The sequence below is a fragment of the Stegodyphus dumicola genome, chromosome 5 (assembly GCF_044657685.1).
Source record: "Stegodyphus dumicola isolate Sdum_Otavi_A_Nest chromosome 5, ASM4465768v1".
In the NCBI taxonomy this organism is placed as follows: Eukaryota; Metazoa; Arthropoda; class Arachnida; order Araneae; family Eresidae; genus Stegodyphus; species Stegodyphus dumicola.
This window is the reverse complement of record NC_140772.1, coordinates 212,773,910-212,788,857: the sequence shown is the minus strand read 5'-3', so window position 1 is coordinate 212,788,857 and position 14,948 is coordinate 212,773,910. Positions and strand designations below refer to the sequence as shown.

The window sequence follows — 14,948 nt, the reverse complement described above, 5'->3', positions numbered from 1 at the left end:
TAATTAAATTTTACTTACATATCATTTGGAATGCAGCTTGGAGCGAATCAAAATTCTTAGAATGTGAAGAATAGCAATCTGTCATATAATATAAAAAGGTTTGAGATGGAACGAAAAATGTTGAGGACTATTGCGGTAAGAGCTCGGATACAACTTTGTGTATACTTTCAAGTAAAAGCTTAAAAACTATTCACAGCCATTCTTCTGTAATTAAAGTTCTTGCTGCATGAATAAGTTCATCTTTTTCCTCACTATGAATTAGTTTGTAAGTTATATACTATCTGATATTTCTCAGCGAATGAGCTAAAAGCTGTTGAAATAAAGTCATATTTATCTAATTTTTCTTCAAGTTTCTTTTTGATGCATTTTTGGAGAATGAAGGTTTTTATCTTTATCAGGAGTATTAAAAAAAGGAAATTTTATTAGTTTAAATTTTTTCATCATTGGTTGATCATTTTTCTTGTGATGTAGACTTTCGAAGAGATAAAAATAGGATTAACAATTGCAATAATCGACTGTTTATTTGTGAAATGGCATAGTTATAAATAGAGTATTCCTGTAATTCGATTACATTATGTGGTTTACAACTGTTACCGCATTCAACCGGTATATCATTTGTCTTTCTTGTGAGGAATTATCACAATTCCGCTGCGCGTGCTCTTCTATTATAAATGGATAGCACACCCCGATGACAAATAGAAGATTTGTGGTTTGGATTCTACCAAAAGCCAAGTTATTCTCTCACATATATCGAATCTGAAAAACCTAGCAAACTAAATTTTATGATCAATTTACTTTTGAGACTAACTAAATTTTAAGGTCTTTGCATCCTTAAATAACATTTTTACTTCTTTGTACGAAGTAAAGAAAGTACTGTAATAGCGAAAAATTCCGAGTATCATATTTCAACGAAAATATTCATTTTGACTCCTATCAAATGCAATTTACAATGTTTTCCTTTTACTTCTGTACATAATAACAGAATAAAGGACTATTTTTCCCCAAACGAAATATGAAACTCATTTAAAATTGATTCAGAAGAGATTTTTTCGTTGCGTATGTACGTATCTATGTATGTATCTCGCATAACTCAAAAACGAGCAGCCTCAAAATGTTGAAGTTTTGTATATAGGACTGCTATAATATGTAGTTGTGCACCTACCTCCCTTTTGGGTTGCATTCGGCAGCACCAAAAGTATATAAATAAATAAATATATATATATATAAGATTGAAATAATTGAAATAAATTGATATATCGTATAAAATTCCTAATAGTTGGCAATAGCTGCAAAGTAATAAAATAATTATTTATTGATTAATGTAATATTGAGTATATTATCTCCTTATATAAAGTTAGTGTAATTGTAGTTGAATTAACTCAGAAGCATTTAAAATTGAATACCGAAAAAAGGTTTCAAAAGGAAATTTCCATTTTAATCATGAAAAATAGAAATGTAAACTTTTAAATGGAAAATCCATCAATAAACTACGTAGTTATCGTCATTTATCGGAAACTGGTTGACTTTTCAAGGGGAACAAACCTATTCCCGTTCAATTAACAATAATTAATAAATGCGAAAGTGTTGCGTCTTTTACTCAAGTAAGAAGCAAGATTCCAGTTGGGTTAATTCAAGTACAGTTCTACTAATTTTATATAAGGAGATAATATACTCAATATTACATTAGTCAATATATATATCTATGTATATACTTACTCTGTCAGTCGGTTCAGTGAGGTTATTTTTTTACTCTTATATGTTGTTAAATTGCACATTTTTTGCTTTCAAAATGATTGAATTATGTTGTTCTTAACTTCCGGTTAAGATTTTATGCCTTTAACTAAAGGCATGGAATAGTTGTAGAATCATCAACAATTTGAAAATTGTTAAAGTGCGGCTAAGCCTAATTTTGTTTACCGTAGCAGCCATATTTTTTTTTACATTTGAAACTTAGCAGAATAATGAATTAAGATTTTGCACCTTCAGTGTCTTGCCGAGTTGGACCAAAATTAAAATTTTATTTTTCTGCATCGAAAAATCTTCTTTCTTTCCTGCTGGCTGTGGTGCTTGTTTTTGCGTAGAAACTCTAATTTTGATTGCAAACAATTTTTTTAATTGTCTTAACTGTATTTGGTGTTTAAATGTTTTCCTATATTTTTTTTTATTTTTAATGAAGATATTTTGAGGTTTTATGTATTTTTGCGTTGCCGCGAACTGAGAACAGAATTAATTGAATGAGAAATATATCTCGAATGAAATTCGAAGAAAGAGGTTAAAATGAAATGCAGCAAAAAGTGAGTATAATTTAATATTACGTACGAGGAAGTCATGTGGTGTACACATCAGATTTTTTAATTTATTTTATTTATTATTATTGTATTATTATTTTAAAGAAGCTTCATATGTGATATCGAGACGTATACTTAATATTCAATAAATAACTATTTTAATATCATATTTATAAGTGAGCACCAATATTATATTTACAAAAAAATCACTTGAGTTTACCACTGAATTCAAATAAAGGAAGCTTTAAAAGGCATACGTGTGGAATCACGATATCACCGAACAAATTTTGGCTGTTAACTGGCTCTTCTGTTTTGTGAATCTCTTCCAATTATTTGTTATGCAACTGGCACTAAACTGAAGTAAGTAAATGTAGCATTTCATGTCTTGATAACGTGCGAAACTTTCGAAACTCATCGATCTTTTTTTCAAATCTTCCCGCCCTTATAGTTGAAGAGAAGCTCTTAGAGGTCAGCGCGTGATTTCTGATACCGTCAAGTGGTATTTAAGAGGTTTTCAGAGCACAGAGAATGAAATGTGTGAGGAATTCTACAAGAATAAATGTCCAGTTATTTTGCACATGTAGGGAAGTATTACAAGGGACACTATTAGCCGCATTTAAGCAATGTTTTAACCACAAATTTGACAGATTTGTAACAGAAAACCTGAACTTTTTATTGTGAGCTTTAATAATTATTTACAGATTCAAACCTTTTGCACATTAGGGATCAAATAAAGCATATGGCTCTTTCCCAAATGCTGAGGTGTATACGAGCCAGTTTTCGTTAGAAAGTCCTCCACGAAGGCATCCCTTCCCTCAGACAGATAACCCTCAAGTGCTTTGCCGTAATTTAATAAACCAACCTATTTTACAAAGAAACACAATTTTTCTTACAAACTAAATTGCCACTATTGAGGAGGATAAATACAGAGATTGCTCACACATTTTTTAGACGATTTTCATTGCATTTTAAATTCCTTTTAAATATTTCATTGCATTTTAAATATTTTACTTAAAATTTTTGTCTTTTAAATGTTCTGTTTGATAACCCTTTTTCTTCGCTATCTTTCTTCACCGTAATTTCCAAAACAATAAAGTTTTTTATAGTATTGGAAGAGATAATTTATCGCATTCTTGTAGGACTACATTTGACCTTTTGTAGTACTGGAAGAGATACTTTATCGCATTATTGTAGAACTATATTGGACCTTTGTAGTACTAGAAGAGATACTTTATCGCATTCTTGTAGGACTGCATATGACCCTTTGTAGTACTGGAAGAGCTACTTTATCGCATTCTTGTAAGACTACATTTGACCTTTTGTAGTACTGGAAGAGATACTTTTTATTCTTGTAGTGCTACATCTGACTAATCTGCTTTTAAAAAATCCTAAAACGCATAAATCCATGGGCGATTCATCAGAAGATTTTCAAGGGATGTGAGTGAAGCGTACAGCCTAAATACCCATTTCTTGTTCCATTTTTTTTTTTTCTCAGGAAACTAACAGTGGATTTTGACCATATGCCTGCTTGCTTTGCCTTGATGGAGTTCTACTAATTGATGGCACTGCGGGTAAAGAGAAGGTATTTCTTTTTTGAAAATTTGGTATAAAATATGTTTCTGATAATATATGGAGTCATAAATCCATTGGAAAAACATTCTAAATATCTATTCTAAAGCCTATTCTAACCATGTTTTAAGGTTCTTTTCTTCTCTTTGATGATAATAAATGGATCTCTTTTTATTGAGTCATTTAAATGCACCAAAGATTAATAAATTGTGACATCACTTTTTCATTTTTGTCCGGATAAATGTTTCTCATAAAGAATTCTTCAGTGCGTTCTGCGTTCGGCGATAAGCCCTGGTGGAAGAACATACACACTGTGTTTTTTTTCGACTTTTTAAAATTAAAATTGGCATTAATCACTTTGCTTATCATTGACATGAAGCATTTTAATGATTTTGCAGTTGACCTTTGATTTAGAGGAGTTTCTTTTAACATTAAAAATATTACCTTTGCAACATTCCAAATATTCTATTTTTCCTTTGATATGTATTAGGAACATTTTTTTTTTTTTTTATTTGAAGCCAAACATTGGCGTTTTTTTCCCCTTTCTTGTTGACAATATTACCTACCGTAGCTTTAGATATCGAAAAACCATGGCTTTCACAGAGTTTTTTAATAACTAGAGACGAATAACTTTCTTCGGAAATAGCAGAAACATAGCCTGCCATCCATTGCTTCTTGAAAAGCGCCATTTTGCTTGACCACGAAATTGTTAAAAAGCAGATGATAATTTATATTTTCATAAATACAGTTGCAGTTAAAACCAAATATTCCAAAATCGTCCAAAAAATGTGCGAACAGCCTTTGTAAATAAGTAAATAAACAAATAAGCAGAAAACTCTTAATATTAATGGCAGAACAGGGAATTTTAACACCAAGGAATATCATTGACACAGCATGCAATTTTAATTTACGAGTACTGAGAGAGGTAATCATTGTCGATGAGAGATGGAAAATGAAGCATCAGGTAAATTACTTTTTGTACAAAGCAAAATGATGTCTAAGATAGTTAGCCATTTTTCCTTTTCTGACTCTACTGCTTCATGCAGTGAGTCATCTATGAAACCACTTCCTTTATTTTTTTCCAAAGCATTTCCATTGAAGATGGATGAAACATCGTGATGAAACAGAATTTTCGTGATCGGAAATTCGGTTTACGTTTTCCCTTCTTTGAAACCTCTTTTCAGATTGGAAATAGAATATGTCTTATTTTTAATAAAAAGGAGGCATGGAAAAGAAATCTGTTTGAATAAATAAGCCATTTGCGATGCATTACCTCCCCCTTAGAATACTTCTTAAAAGACCAAAAGTTTCTGCTATTCTCTGAAGCACATTCCTTGAAATTAACTTCTTATTCTTGATCCGTTTTCAGTGTTCTATTATGAAAAAATTTATTTTGCGCAAAATAGTCGGGTATGAAGCAGGATCATTGAAACTCGTATATCAATTTAATGATATTCTATCCTCCTCGTTTCGAGAAATTTCTAGTAAGTGTATGCTTTGTTTGAATCAAAGTTGATAAATTCTCCAACTTCAACTTTTCCTCTGAGATATCTCTTAATACTGTTTCGAATGAACTATTAATTGACTTTGAGTCATCTTATTTCAAAAGTCACTCTTTCGACTGTAAAGCCCAGCATACAAATTATTCAGTATCACTAAGTGTTTTTCATATTATCTGGGAAAATTTCGATGCTTGCATAATTTGTATTGAGAAATAATTTGAATTTTACTGATGGTCATAACAAAGTTCATAAAAATTTATCGTTAAATAAAATTTATATATAGTTGAAACTGAAATTTTTTCGGAAAATATTAAAAAATTATTAACGCGCGAATAGAGCATTGGCGCCATAAACTCAACGTAGCATTTGACATGTTTGACTACGAAAAGGAGTTTGCTATTATGTGTTTTGTACACCATTATTTGTGTTACTTATTATTTTATTAAGTTTACAATTCAGTCAGTTAATTCAATTTAGGCAACCTTTTAGTGCGTTAGGCATGTTCATGAGATTGCTGAATTGCGGTAATAAAAGGAAGGATATCTTGGAAACTTACAATCCAACACACTATATTGGAATTGAAATATTACGTATGAATTACTGTTACCAAATTCCTTAGCCGGTAGTTTTTTGGCGGGAGGAGGGAGAAAGAAAGAAAAAAAAAAAACTTCTAACACCGCTTACAAAAATTAGTGGAGCAGCAGGGTTGTCGTTTGATAGCAGCACTATTCAAATATTGACTGTTAAATGCTATTTCTTTAACCTTTTGAGGACCAAAACGCCTGAGACAGCCTTTCATTCAAATTACGACAACCCCCCGAAACGGCCGAGATTGATTGCGATGTCGTTTTCTTCCCTCCTCTTCCTTAGGAGGTATCTCTCTGATACCTCCTAAGGTATGCAGTAGCAGGTGCCGCTCTCCAAATGCGCTGTATCAGTTTAATGCAGCCAGCTTGTCCTAAAAGGCTAATGGAAGCTTCTTTGTTAGGAAGAAGAAAGGATGACATTTGAAATCTTCACACCACTTTGTGTGTTAATGGAAAGGGATGGACTGTAATGGACGGGGACGGGCATTTCGGTATTTTAAGCAAGTATGTTTGAGAAAGATTTGATTTTCTAATTGTTAAGCCTTATTTTTATAGAGAACAATTGTTTAAAAACGGTTTATTCGTTTATGACGATTTTACCAATAAACTATCGAAGCTACCATAGCCCATGTGTGTAATTAAGATACTAATTATATTTTGATATTATATGTAGCTTTCCTCTACAGTATTCTGTGTCTTTACAAGGAATCATTGCCCTATTTTTTCGGTGTTGTCTGGTGTAAGTAGTTAGACATCAAGTTAGCAAGTAGAAGTTAGAATTCTGCCGATGCCATTCTTGATTTTTCATATTTATTGCTTCAAAACATATTAATGGTTTTCGGCAACTTTAAGAACTATTTCATTTGTAAAATCTTTTTGATTAATTCCGGCTTTTAATTCATGAAAAATACAAAACAAAATTTTACTAATTATGCACAAATATCAAAATAATATTTAAATTCTTTTATTGTAATTCATTCTTTTGTCCATACTTTACAATACCCCGTCATTCACACATATATAGTGACATATAACCTTTTTTTGTTTCCATTCATTACAATTGCCAATACATTCTACAACACATATAATACTAATAAAGCATACTTGTACAATGTACTAAAGCGAGGTGTATTGGTACACTTGATCATTGTGCATGGTTGCAGCGGACAAATTATCATAATATAGACATAGCATTATTTACAGATTGTACGATATTAACGCTTTAAAAAAGAGTTAATATGAAGAAATGGTGATATTAGTTATGTCATGAAAGTATTTTACAAAGCATAATTCAGAAAGTACTTTTAGCACATATGCCAACATATACCAGAAAACTTGTTATTGAATTCAATATTTTATGTTTCATTTAATGTAAAATGTGACAGTAAACCAAAGAGAACATAAAGAAAAACATAAAGAAATAATGAATCAGTTTACCTTACTTTCATTGCCTTTCTTTATGCTCCCTTAAAATGAATCATCTACATGACCTAATAAATTCCGAGCTCTTTTCAGCTGTTGCCAATTTCGTGAAAGAACAAATCTATCTTTCGTATGAGAATTATAGGTTGATTGTTCTATGATTCTTGAAAATTTCGGAGAAAAATATTGTCAATTTATCTTTAATTTACAAAAGACTACTACACACAGTATTAAAAAAACGGAACGATTTAAAAGCAATGGCGGTAATTTTTAATATTTTTCAAAACTTTTTTAATAATAGATTTGCTTAACATAAATTTCAATGTATCTAATACTTGTTATAAACAATTAAACCATTAGTGTATTTACAAAAATTCTGTGTTATGTACCGATATTTTTTAAATTTATATTTCAATTTTTAAATTACTCTCTTCTTTCTTAATTATGTGGCTTAGATCCAATCGCAATAATAAGATAGGACTGTCTATCCTTTACCAAATAGGGGCATTCTTTGTTATTCTTTTAAATTTATTACTCTTTGTTAAGCCTCTTTCCTTCGATGTATAATGATCAATAGCTATTATTTTATTTTACAAATCAATTTTACTGTGATCTTAAATTGGATATGGGAATAATACGGAAACAGAACTTTACGAGATTATACACGAAGACGGTTACTGAATAGGATAAATAAAGTTAATTAAAAGAATAATCATTTTAAGACTTGATATTTAATGGTCTATAGTTTGCCACGTAGTGCTCTTATATTTCTCATTTTAAGATCATTCCCATACTTTTAAATTAAATATCTTTAATAATTTCGAGCTAATGTTCATATCAAGCTTATTGAATTCCTTAACGGATTTCGTAAGAACCTATCTATTTGAAGGAAAGGTATTCTTATATACCATACAAGATTTTGGCTTCTTTTTGAAGGGAGATCTGGGTCAGATTATTCCAAAATGCATAAAAAGGTTCAATAAATTTAAGGCGAAGGTTATGTATGCTTAATTTAAGGCCAACGAATTTCTTATACATCTACAGTTTTCATTTATTTACATCTAGATAAGTATGTAAATTTTCTTATTACAAAATGATAATTTACGGGTAGTCCTCATTTTTATCTAATTAAACGCGAAAAAAGAGTTTTCTCTTTGCTTTTGCAAAGCTTAAGGAAGTTATAAAGTATTTTCTTTTCCTTTCTGCATACCTTTGTGGTATAATTGAAAGCATACTCGACGCGTATTCGACAGGCCCAGAGATCGAAATCTAGCGAGAGCAGATTGGTTCCTTTCATCACAAGTCGCTTTTTAAAAGAAATAGTACTTAAGGTATTTTCTCCTTTTTTTCTGCATGCCTTCGTGGTGTAATTGGGAGCATACTCGGCGCGTATTCGAGAGATCCAGGGTTCGAGTCCCGGCTAGGTCACTGCACATTTTTCACGCCTCTTGCTTCAAAAAATACCTAATGTTGTAGAGACATTAGGTATTTTTGAAAGCAGACAAGATTAAAAATGAGCAACTCCTTCGTTGGGAATCAAACTACAGACCCCTGGAATACGCGCCCAGCGTGCAGACCACCACACTACGAATGCATGCCAAGAAGGCGGGAGAAATACCTTATAATGTCTCTACAAAGTAATTAAAAATATTTTTAGCCAATAAGAAATGGGAATGGGAATTCGATCGGAGCAACTTAGTGGTTCTTCATGTGCACTGAGTATTAATGAAAGCATAATAATTACATGACATAACTAACATCTTCACCATATATTAACACTTTGCCAGTACAGGCAGTTAATGTTTGCTAAAGATCTACTAATTCAAAATCAACACATTTGTACCAAATGTAAATTATAAATTAAACTAAAGGTATTTGCATATTTAAATCATATAACAAAACAATGCAACAATCTATCAAAACATAAAAAAGAAGAAAATCGGACATATTCGATCAAGCGCTAGAAACAGGCCTCTTTATTTATTAAAAACACACATTTTCATAAGCATCTCTACATGTCACTAGACTAGATGACGTTATATATTTTTCATCACAATCGAACATCATTGGAAGCTGCTACTAATAAAAATTCCTTTTCTTTCATCTGGAGTATCAGTGGATACAGTTTATTCTTGCTGGTCACTGTTCCAAAATTCATTGCTTTCGTAAGAAGGATATTCTATATCTGAAGTCTTTTATCGAAATTGCGTTTTTATAGCTTTTCATATATCTTCACCATCGGATGTAAATTTTCATTAATAAAAATTTCGAATAGAGTTGTAATCGTAGCACAAAATGACGAAAAAAGTTTTGTCAAAACCTTTTGCTCCTTTAACATCTTCGAACTACATCATGTTTCTTTCCTTGTCCAATAACTGAAAAGCCTCATTTGAAATTAATTATTGGAAGAAAGATAATATAGTCTAATGCAGCTTGATCAAGTCACAGAAAATCTGTAATTCTATTTAACTGCTCGTTGAAGATGCAGGTCAATAAAATACTCAGTACTTTTGTGAAATTTACATGTTGCACTAATTGAAAAGTAGGCAATATTACATAAATTGCAAGTTTAAGCTGAAAATTGAAAGGACTGCAAGATAAAAAAATGAACGAAAAGCAGGAAATGAAAGTTTCAGCTATGTTATTTCATTTTATTTTTCAGTTCTTAAAAATATTTGAAAAATATGTAAAGATAACAAACACGTGCTTCAAAGAAAACAGCTTAAACCAAAACTACCCCCTTCCCCAGTTTTCGATATGGAAGTATGAATTATTTTCCCTTGCTAACTTCCTATATTATATTTACATTAACAAACACAAAAGGCCAGAAAAATTCAAAGTTTCTATAAAAAAGGAGCAATATATTTTTATCCCAAAAGGCACTAGCCTAGAAGGGTTATTAATTTCGTTTTGGCATTTTGTGGAGTTTCACTATAAATGGCGTTTCATCTTTCAAATTGTTGCGACCAAATATTATCGCCCTGTATTATATTAAAAAAAAACAAATAATGAGTAATCTGCATGAAGATATGTATGTTTCTCGTATTGGGATAAAACAACGATACCTAGAGCCATCAAATTTTGAATAGCGTTATCTTCAATCCGAATACGGCCATTTGAAATCTGTTTTTATTATCTATTTCATATTTTGTAACACTTTCATGAATTTTTGATTAACAAACTCAACGATTTCAAAGCGAGCAATGGCAACACTGTACGGGGGGGCAGTTTTATCTTCAACGCGCGAGACTATGTATCAATTCTAAAGATATGCTCTTTTTAAATTATTTTGTGATATTGCTGCAGAACTGACTTTTATGGTTTAAGTGCAAAAAACATGATATTTAATCAATAAAGGTAACTGACACTATGTTAAAAAAACACGCCTTTGGGCGTAATATAAAATTTTAAAGATTGCAGTTTTTTTTTTTTTTTTTTTTTTTTTTTTTTTGTAAGATTTGTAACTAAAAGCTATATTTAGAAAAAGGATAGCTTTCAATATATACATCCCTATTTTTGAAAAATTCTCGTATCGTATATATCATCTGTGTCCATTACATTTATTGTTATTTAAATGTATATAATAAAGCTTATTAACGGTATTATTATATTTGACCAGCAAATTTCAACTGGTGACCCAACAGTTTCTGCTAACCCGTTATTAAAAGACCAGTACGAAATTCTACGTGCACGACCTCAAACTAAACCAATCTGGAATAAATACTTCTCAATTCACATGTAAATCTTCACTTGAGGAATAATATCAGTCCTCATCACATGATGTAAGGAGCAGATTTATTTTGTAAAGTTGCAACACTTAGTTTGGTTATTTCTTCTCTTGAAATTTGCAACCAGATTGTTTCGTATCACTTGGAATGTTGCAACAGACGAGAAAGCAGACTTTTCGTAATATCTTGGAACTAGCCAGAATGGCAACGCAGCTTGCTTTGTTGAGGAGAGTTATCTGAAGAAAAGGTGAAGAATTAACTTTGCATTGCGTCTGTGAAGTCATCATAAAATGACAGACAACTGTTCTGGTTCTCTTCGTCCCAGGCCTAAAAGAAAGAAAAATAATGAAATATACTTTGATTTAAAGGATAAGAAATGTTAGACAATCTGCGCGAATTAAAGAATTAAGTAAAATTTATCGATTTGTTGAACTTACAAAGGTACTTCTATTATTTTGTACATACAAAATGAGAAACAAAAAGTACTTGCACTCCTAAAAAAGGAGCTATAAAATTCAGCTGAGATAAATGTTATTTATTTCTCCTTTAAATTAATTTTTGTTTTCTAATTTATTTAATTTTTATTTAAAATGAGTTCTATACACAATTCTCCAGGCGTTATGGTTCACACTTCCATCTTGAGTTTTATGGTATCTAAAAAAGATTACTTTAAAAACAGTTATCGTTGTTGCTAATGCTCACTTGTCTCAAATACAATCAGCGCAAGCCCACGAAAAACCTCGTGGCAAGGAGCGCAAGTTTTACGCCTGCCGTTGGCAACTGCCTTGAGCCTCATGCAGGTGACAGTATGACTTTATTCAATTCCTTCCCAGTTTCGCTGGCGACCAACCTGGCGGGGTGGGTCCGACGGTCTCCCATCCCTCTTTCCTACCACCAACCTCTCGTGAGGACTTTCAGCTCGCCGCATATTTAGAGTACCCCTATACCGCACGGATACTATATATTTACAAATATCCATGCCTTCTACGAGATTCGAATTCGAACTCGAGCACTTCAGCGACGCTATACCACTATAGTGGTTGGGCGGCCTAAAAACAGTTATATCATTATTTAATTGGAAATGCGTATTCCATACAAAAATGGATAGAAATGAAAGCAATCCTAGATATTTTAAATTTAATCAATAAATTATAATTATTAAATGCATTTTAGGACTGTGTCAAAAATGGATGCTTAAATTCATAGTTCATTTTATGGTTTGCAAATCACAGAATACTGGTAATGATCATGTAAATCAGGGTTTTTTAAACTTTTTTCAGCCGCGACCGCCTTTTTATCACTGAGATTTTTTCGCGACCCCCAGGACCCCATAATATTTATAAAAATTTTGTGGGACCCCAAGTATTGAGCAAATCCGATACACACGGGAGTGTAACTGTCAATTTTTTCACTTGTACTGTAAGATACTATTGCAGTTTTAGGTCATTGACTTTAATTTATAATTTTAAGACATAGTGAAATGTGAAAATTTTAAATAAGTAACAGACGAAATGACAGCGTCACGTGCAAAGCAAGGAAAATGAACGTTTATGTTATAAAAAGAACGCGTCGAAACGTTTTCTTTTGTTTCTTTGTCTGTATTGTCTTATTTTTATCTATTTTCAGATACATAGTGTAAAAATATTTGTTAATTGTAAAATTATTATAATAAGTTAAAGAAATATCAAAACTGCTAAACTTTCTGGCGCCCCCAGTTTAAGAAACCCTGATGTAAATCATGCATTTTGTACATCAACTTTCTAATTTTATAATATCGTAATTGAATTGATATATTACGCTAATAATCACATAAACTTAAGAGAGCTTTCTATTCTCTCTGTAACGAAATATCCACATAAACCCTCTGACGAAGCGAATTATTGATATGTTTCACTGAGTCATTATAGTCCTAATTAGCTTATAAATTTTAAGAATGAAATTTTTTTTTCACATTTGCGTGGAAAATATAGATATATAATTGATGAATACTGTAAGAAACTATACAATTTATATTAAAAATTCAACTATTAAGCAATTTGTAACAGCCTTAAAACCTCAGAAAAAGAAAATGGAAGGAATATAGCAGTTTAAAAACTTCAGATTGCAGTATAAAACTGCAAAGAAGAATTTAACTAAGTAAAAAAAGTAAAAGTAAAAGTATTAAGTAAAAAAAAAAAAATAAATGCAAAAAAATTAGAAAAATTTTCAATTTTTTCTTCGTATTCAGATTCCATTTAATAATAAACACTTTAAACTAAACAGATACGACAGACCTATTAACTTAAAAATTAATTCTAGGTTCAGAGCTGGAAATCATTTTTTAAGACTAGTTGTACGAAACAGCAATGGCAAACTGTAAAGTAAATAAAAGCTTTACTTTGACATCATTGCATCGCAAACTTAGCCAGTGAAGACGTTTGAACTTATTTAGTAAAGAAAAAGCTCAATTATTCAAGACACAATATTTTTCGTTCTCTGAAGGAAGAGTCAGTTTCACGCAAGTAAATTTTGACAGATTTGAAATAAATCTGCCCATCAGTGGCCGAGCGGTATCGTCGTTGAACACTGGTAGTTCGATCTGAGGGTCGAATCCTACAAACGGGCTGGCGCTTTCGTGGTTTTTCCCATGTGTAACGTCTGTACCAGCCAGTTTCTATTAGAACGTCTTCCCCGAAAGCATCTCTTCCCTTAGGGAGATAGTGCTTTGCTATAATCGAATAAACCAAAGCCAATCATCTTGAAATAAATCTAGAGAAAACAGATCTATTTCACACAGTCTGTTAAAACAGAAGATTTCTTCGAGGTTCCAAAATCTACTTCGCAGTATAAATTATCTTTCCTATAATTCTAACTCTATCAAGTAAAGCAACTGGTTTTATAAACATAATTTATGTTTGGGCAGTAACTACCCTTTGAAATCTCTTGTATACGAGCCAGTTTTTTATAGAAAATACTCCACGAAAGCATTCCTCTCCTTAGACAGATAACCCTTGAGGCTTTGCAGTAATCATATAAAAACAAAGCCAAAACATTTTGATATGGTTCAGTTGTGTATAATGCCGCACAGTTTTGAATAATGTTGAAGCTGTTTTTCAAATTTTCTTATTTCTACTCTTCTGTGTTTTCATAGCCCCATATAAATAGACATAATATAGCTTGAAAAATTTAATACTGTATAATTATATAAAATTAGAATTCTATAGAATACAATGACAATAAAGTTTCAGTAAAAATATTATGTTTAAGATAAAATATTATATATAATTTTTCAATTTCTTACAAAAGTATTCGCATATTATTTTAGGAACACACATATTTGTTCTACAGTGTGATGTAAGTTGAAAAAAAATTAAAGTTTTCAGATTTTGTATTGCTGCCAAAGTAGCATCCCCCCCCATTTACAGGGGGTAATATTTGTTGGCACAATTCGAAAAGTGATGCAGACGTTTACAGTGATTCGAAGCAAAATGCCGTTTTGACACTAATAACTCTTTTGGGCTAAAGCTTTTTTAAGTTAATAAATTAACTTAAAAAATCTCAGGAATAAGATATAGGTAAAGGTTTTGATTTGTGTTTGTTTAGCTGATTATGGCTAAGCACAATACAGGTATCTGCCTAATAGATATGTGGCTATATCTATCTATATATATATAAGCGGCTTAAGTGTTTGTCGCCGATAGTTTATTGGTTGCTTGCGTAACTGTAAATTGTTTTATTCATCGTGCAGTGCAGCGCGTGACGAATATTATGAGAAAGGCTAAGCAGGAAAAAAATTTAAAATACAAGAGCACGGGCATTTAACATTTAATAAATAAATTTAACATCTATATATAATAGAATTCGGAACTATGC

The 14,948-nt window shown here is 31.4% G+C and overlaps 2 protein-coding genes across 4 annotated transcripts in view; one reads left to right on the top strand and one right to left on the bottom strand.

The window, feature by feature from the left end:
- LOC118184643 (uncharacterized) overlaps nucleotides 1-14,948 on the top strand; it is a 343,022-nt gene that overhangs the window by 203,116 nt on the left and 124,958 nt on the right. The gene's annotated exons all lie outside the window — the stretch shown is intronic.
- LOC118184642 (uncharacterized) overlaps nucleotides 6,895-14,948 on the bottom strand; it is a 29,233-nt gene continuing 21,179 nt past the window's right edge. The window contains exon 3 of the mRNA XM_035354345.2: nucleotides 6,895-11,423. Within this exon, the coding sequence (XP_035210236.1) occupies nucleotides 11,352-11,423 (72 nt within the window). The 3' untranslated portion in view covers nucleotides 6,895-11,351. The remainder of the gene's footprint in view (nucleotides 11,424-14,948) is intronic.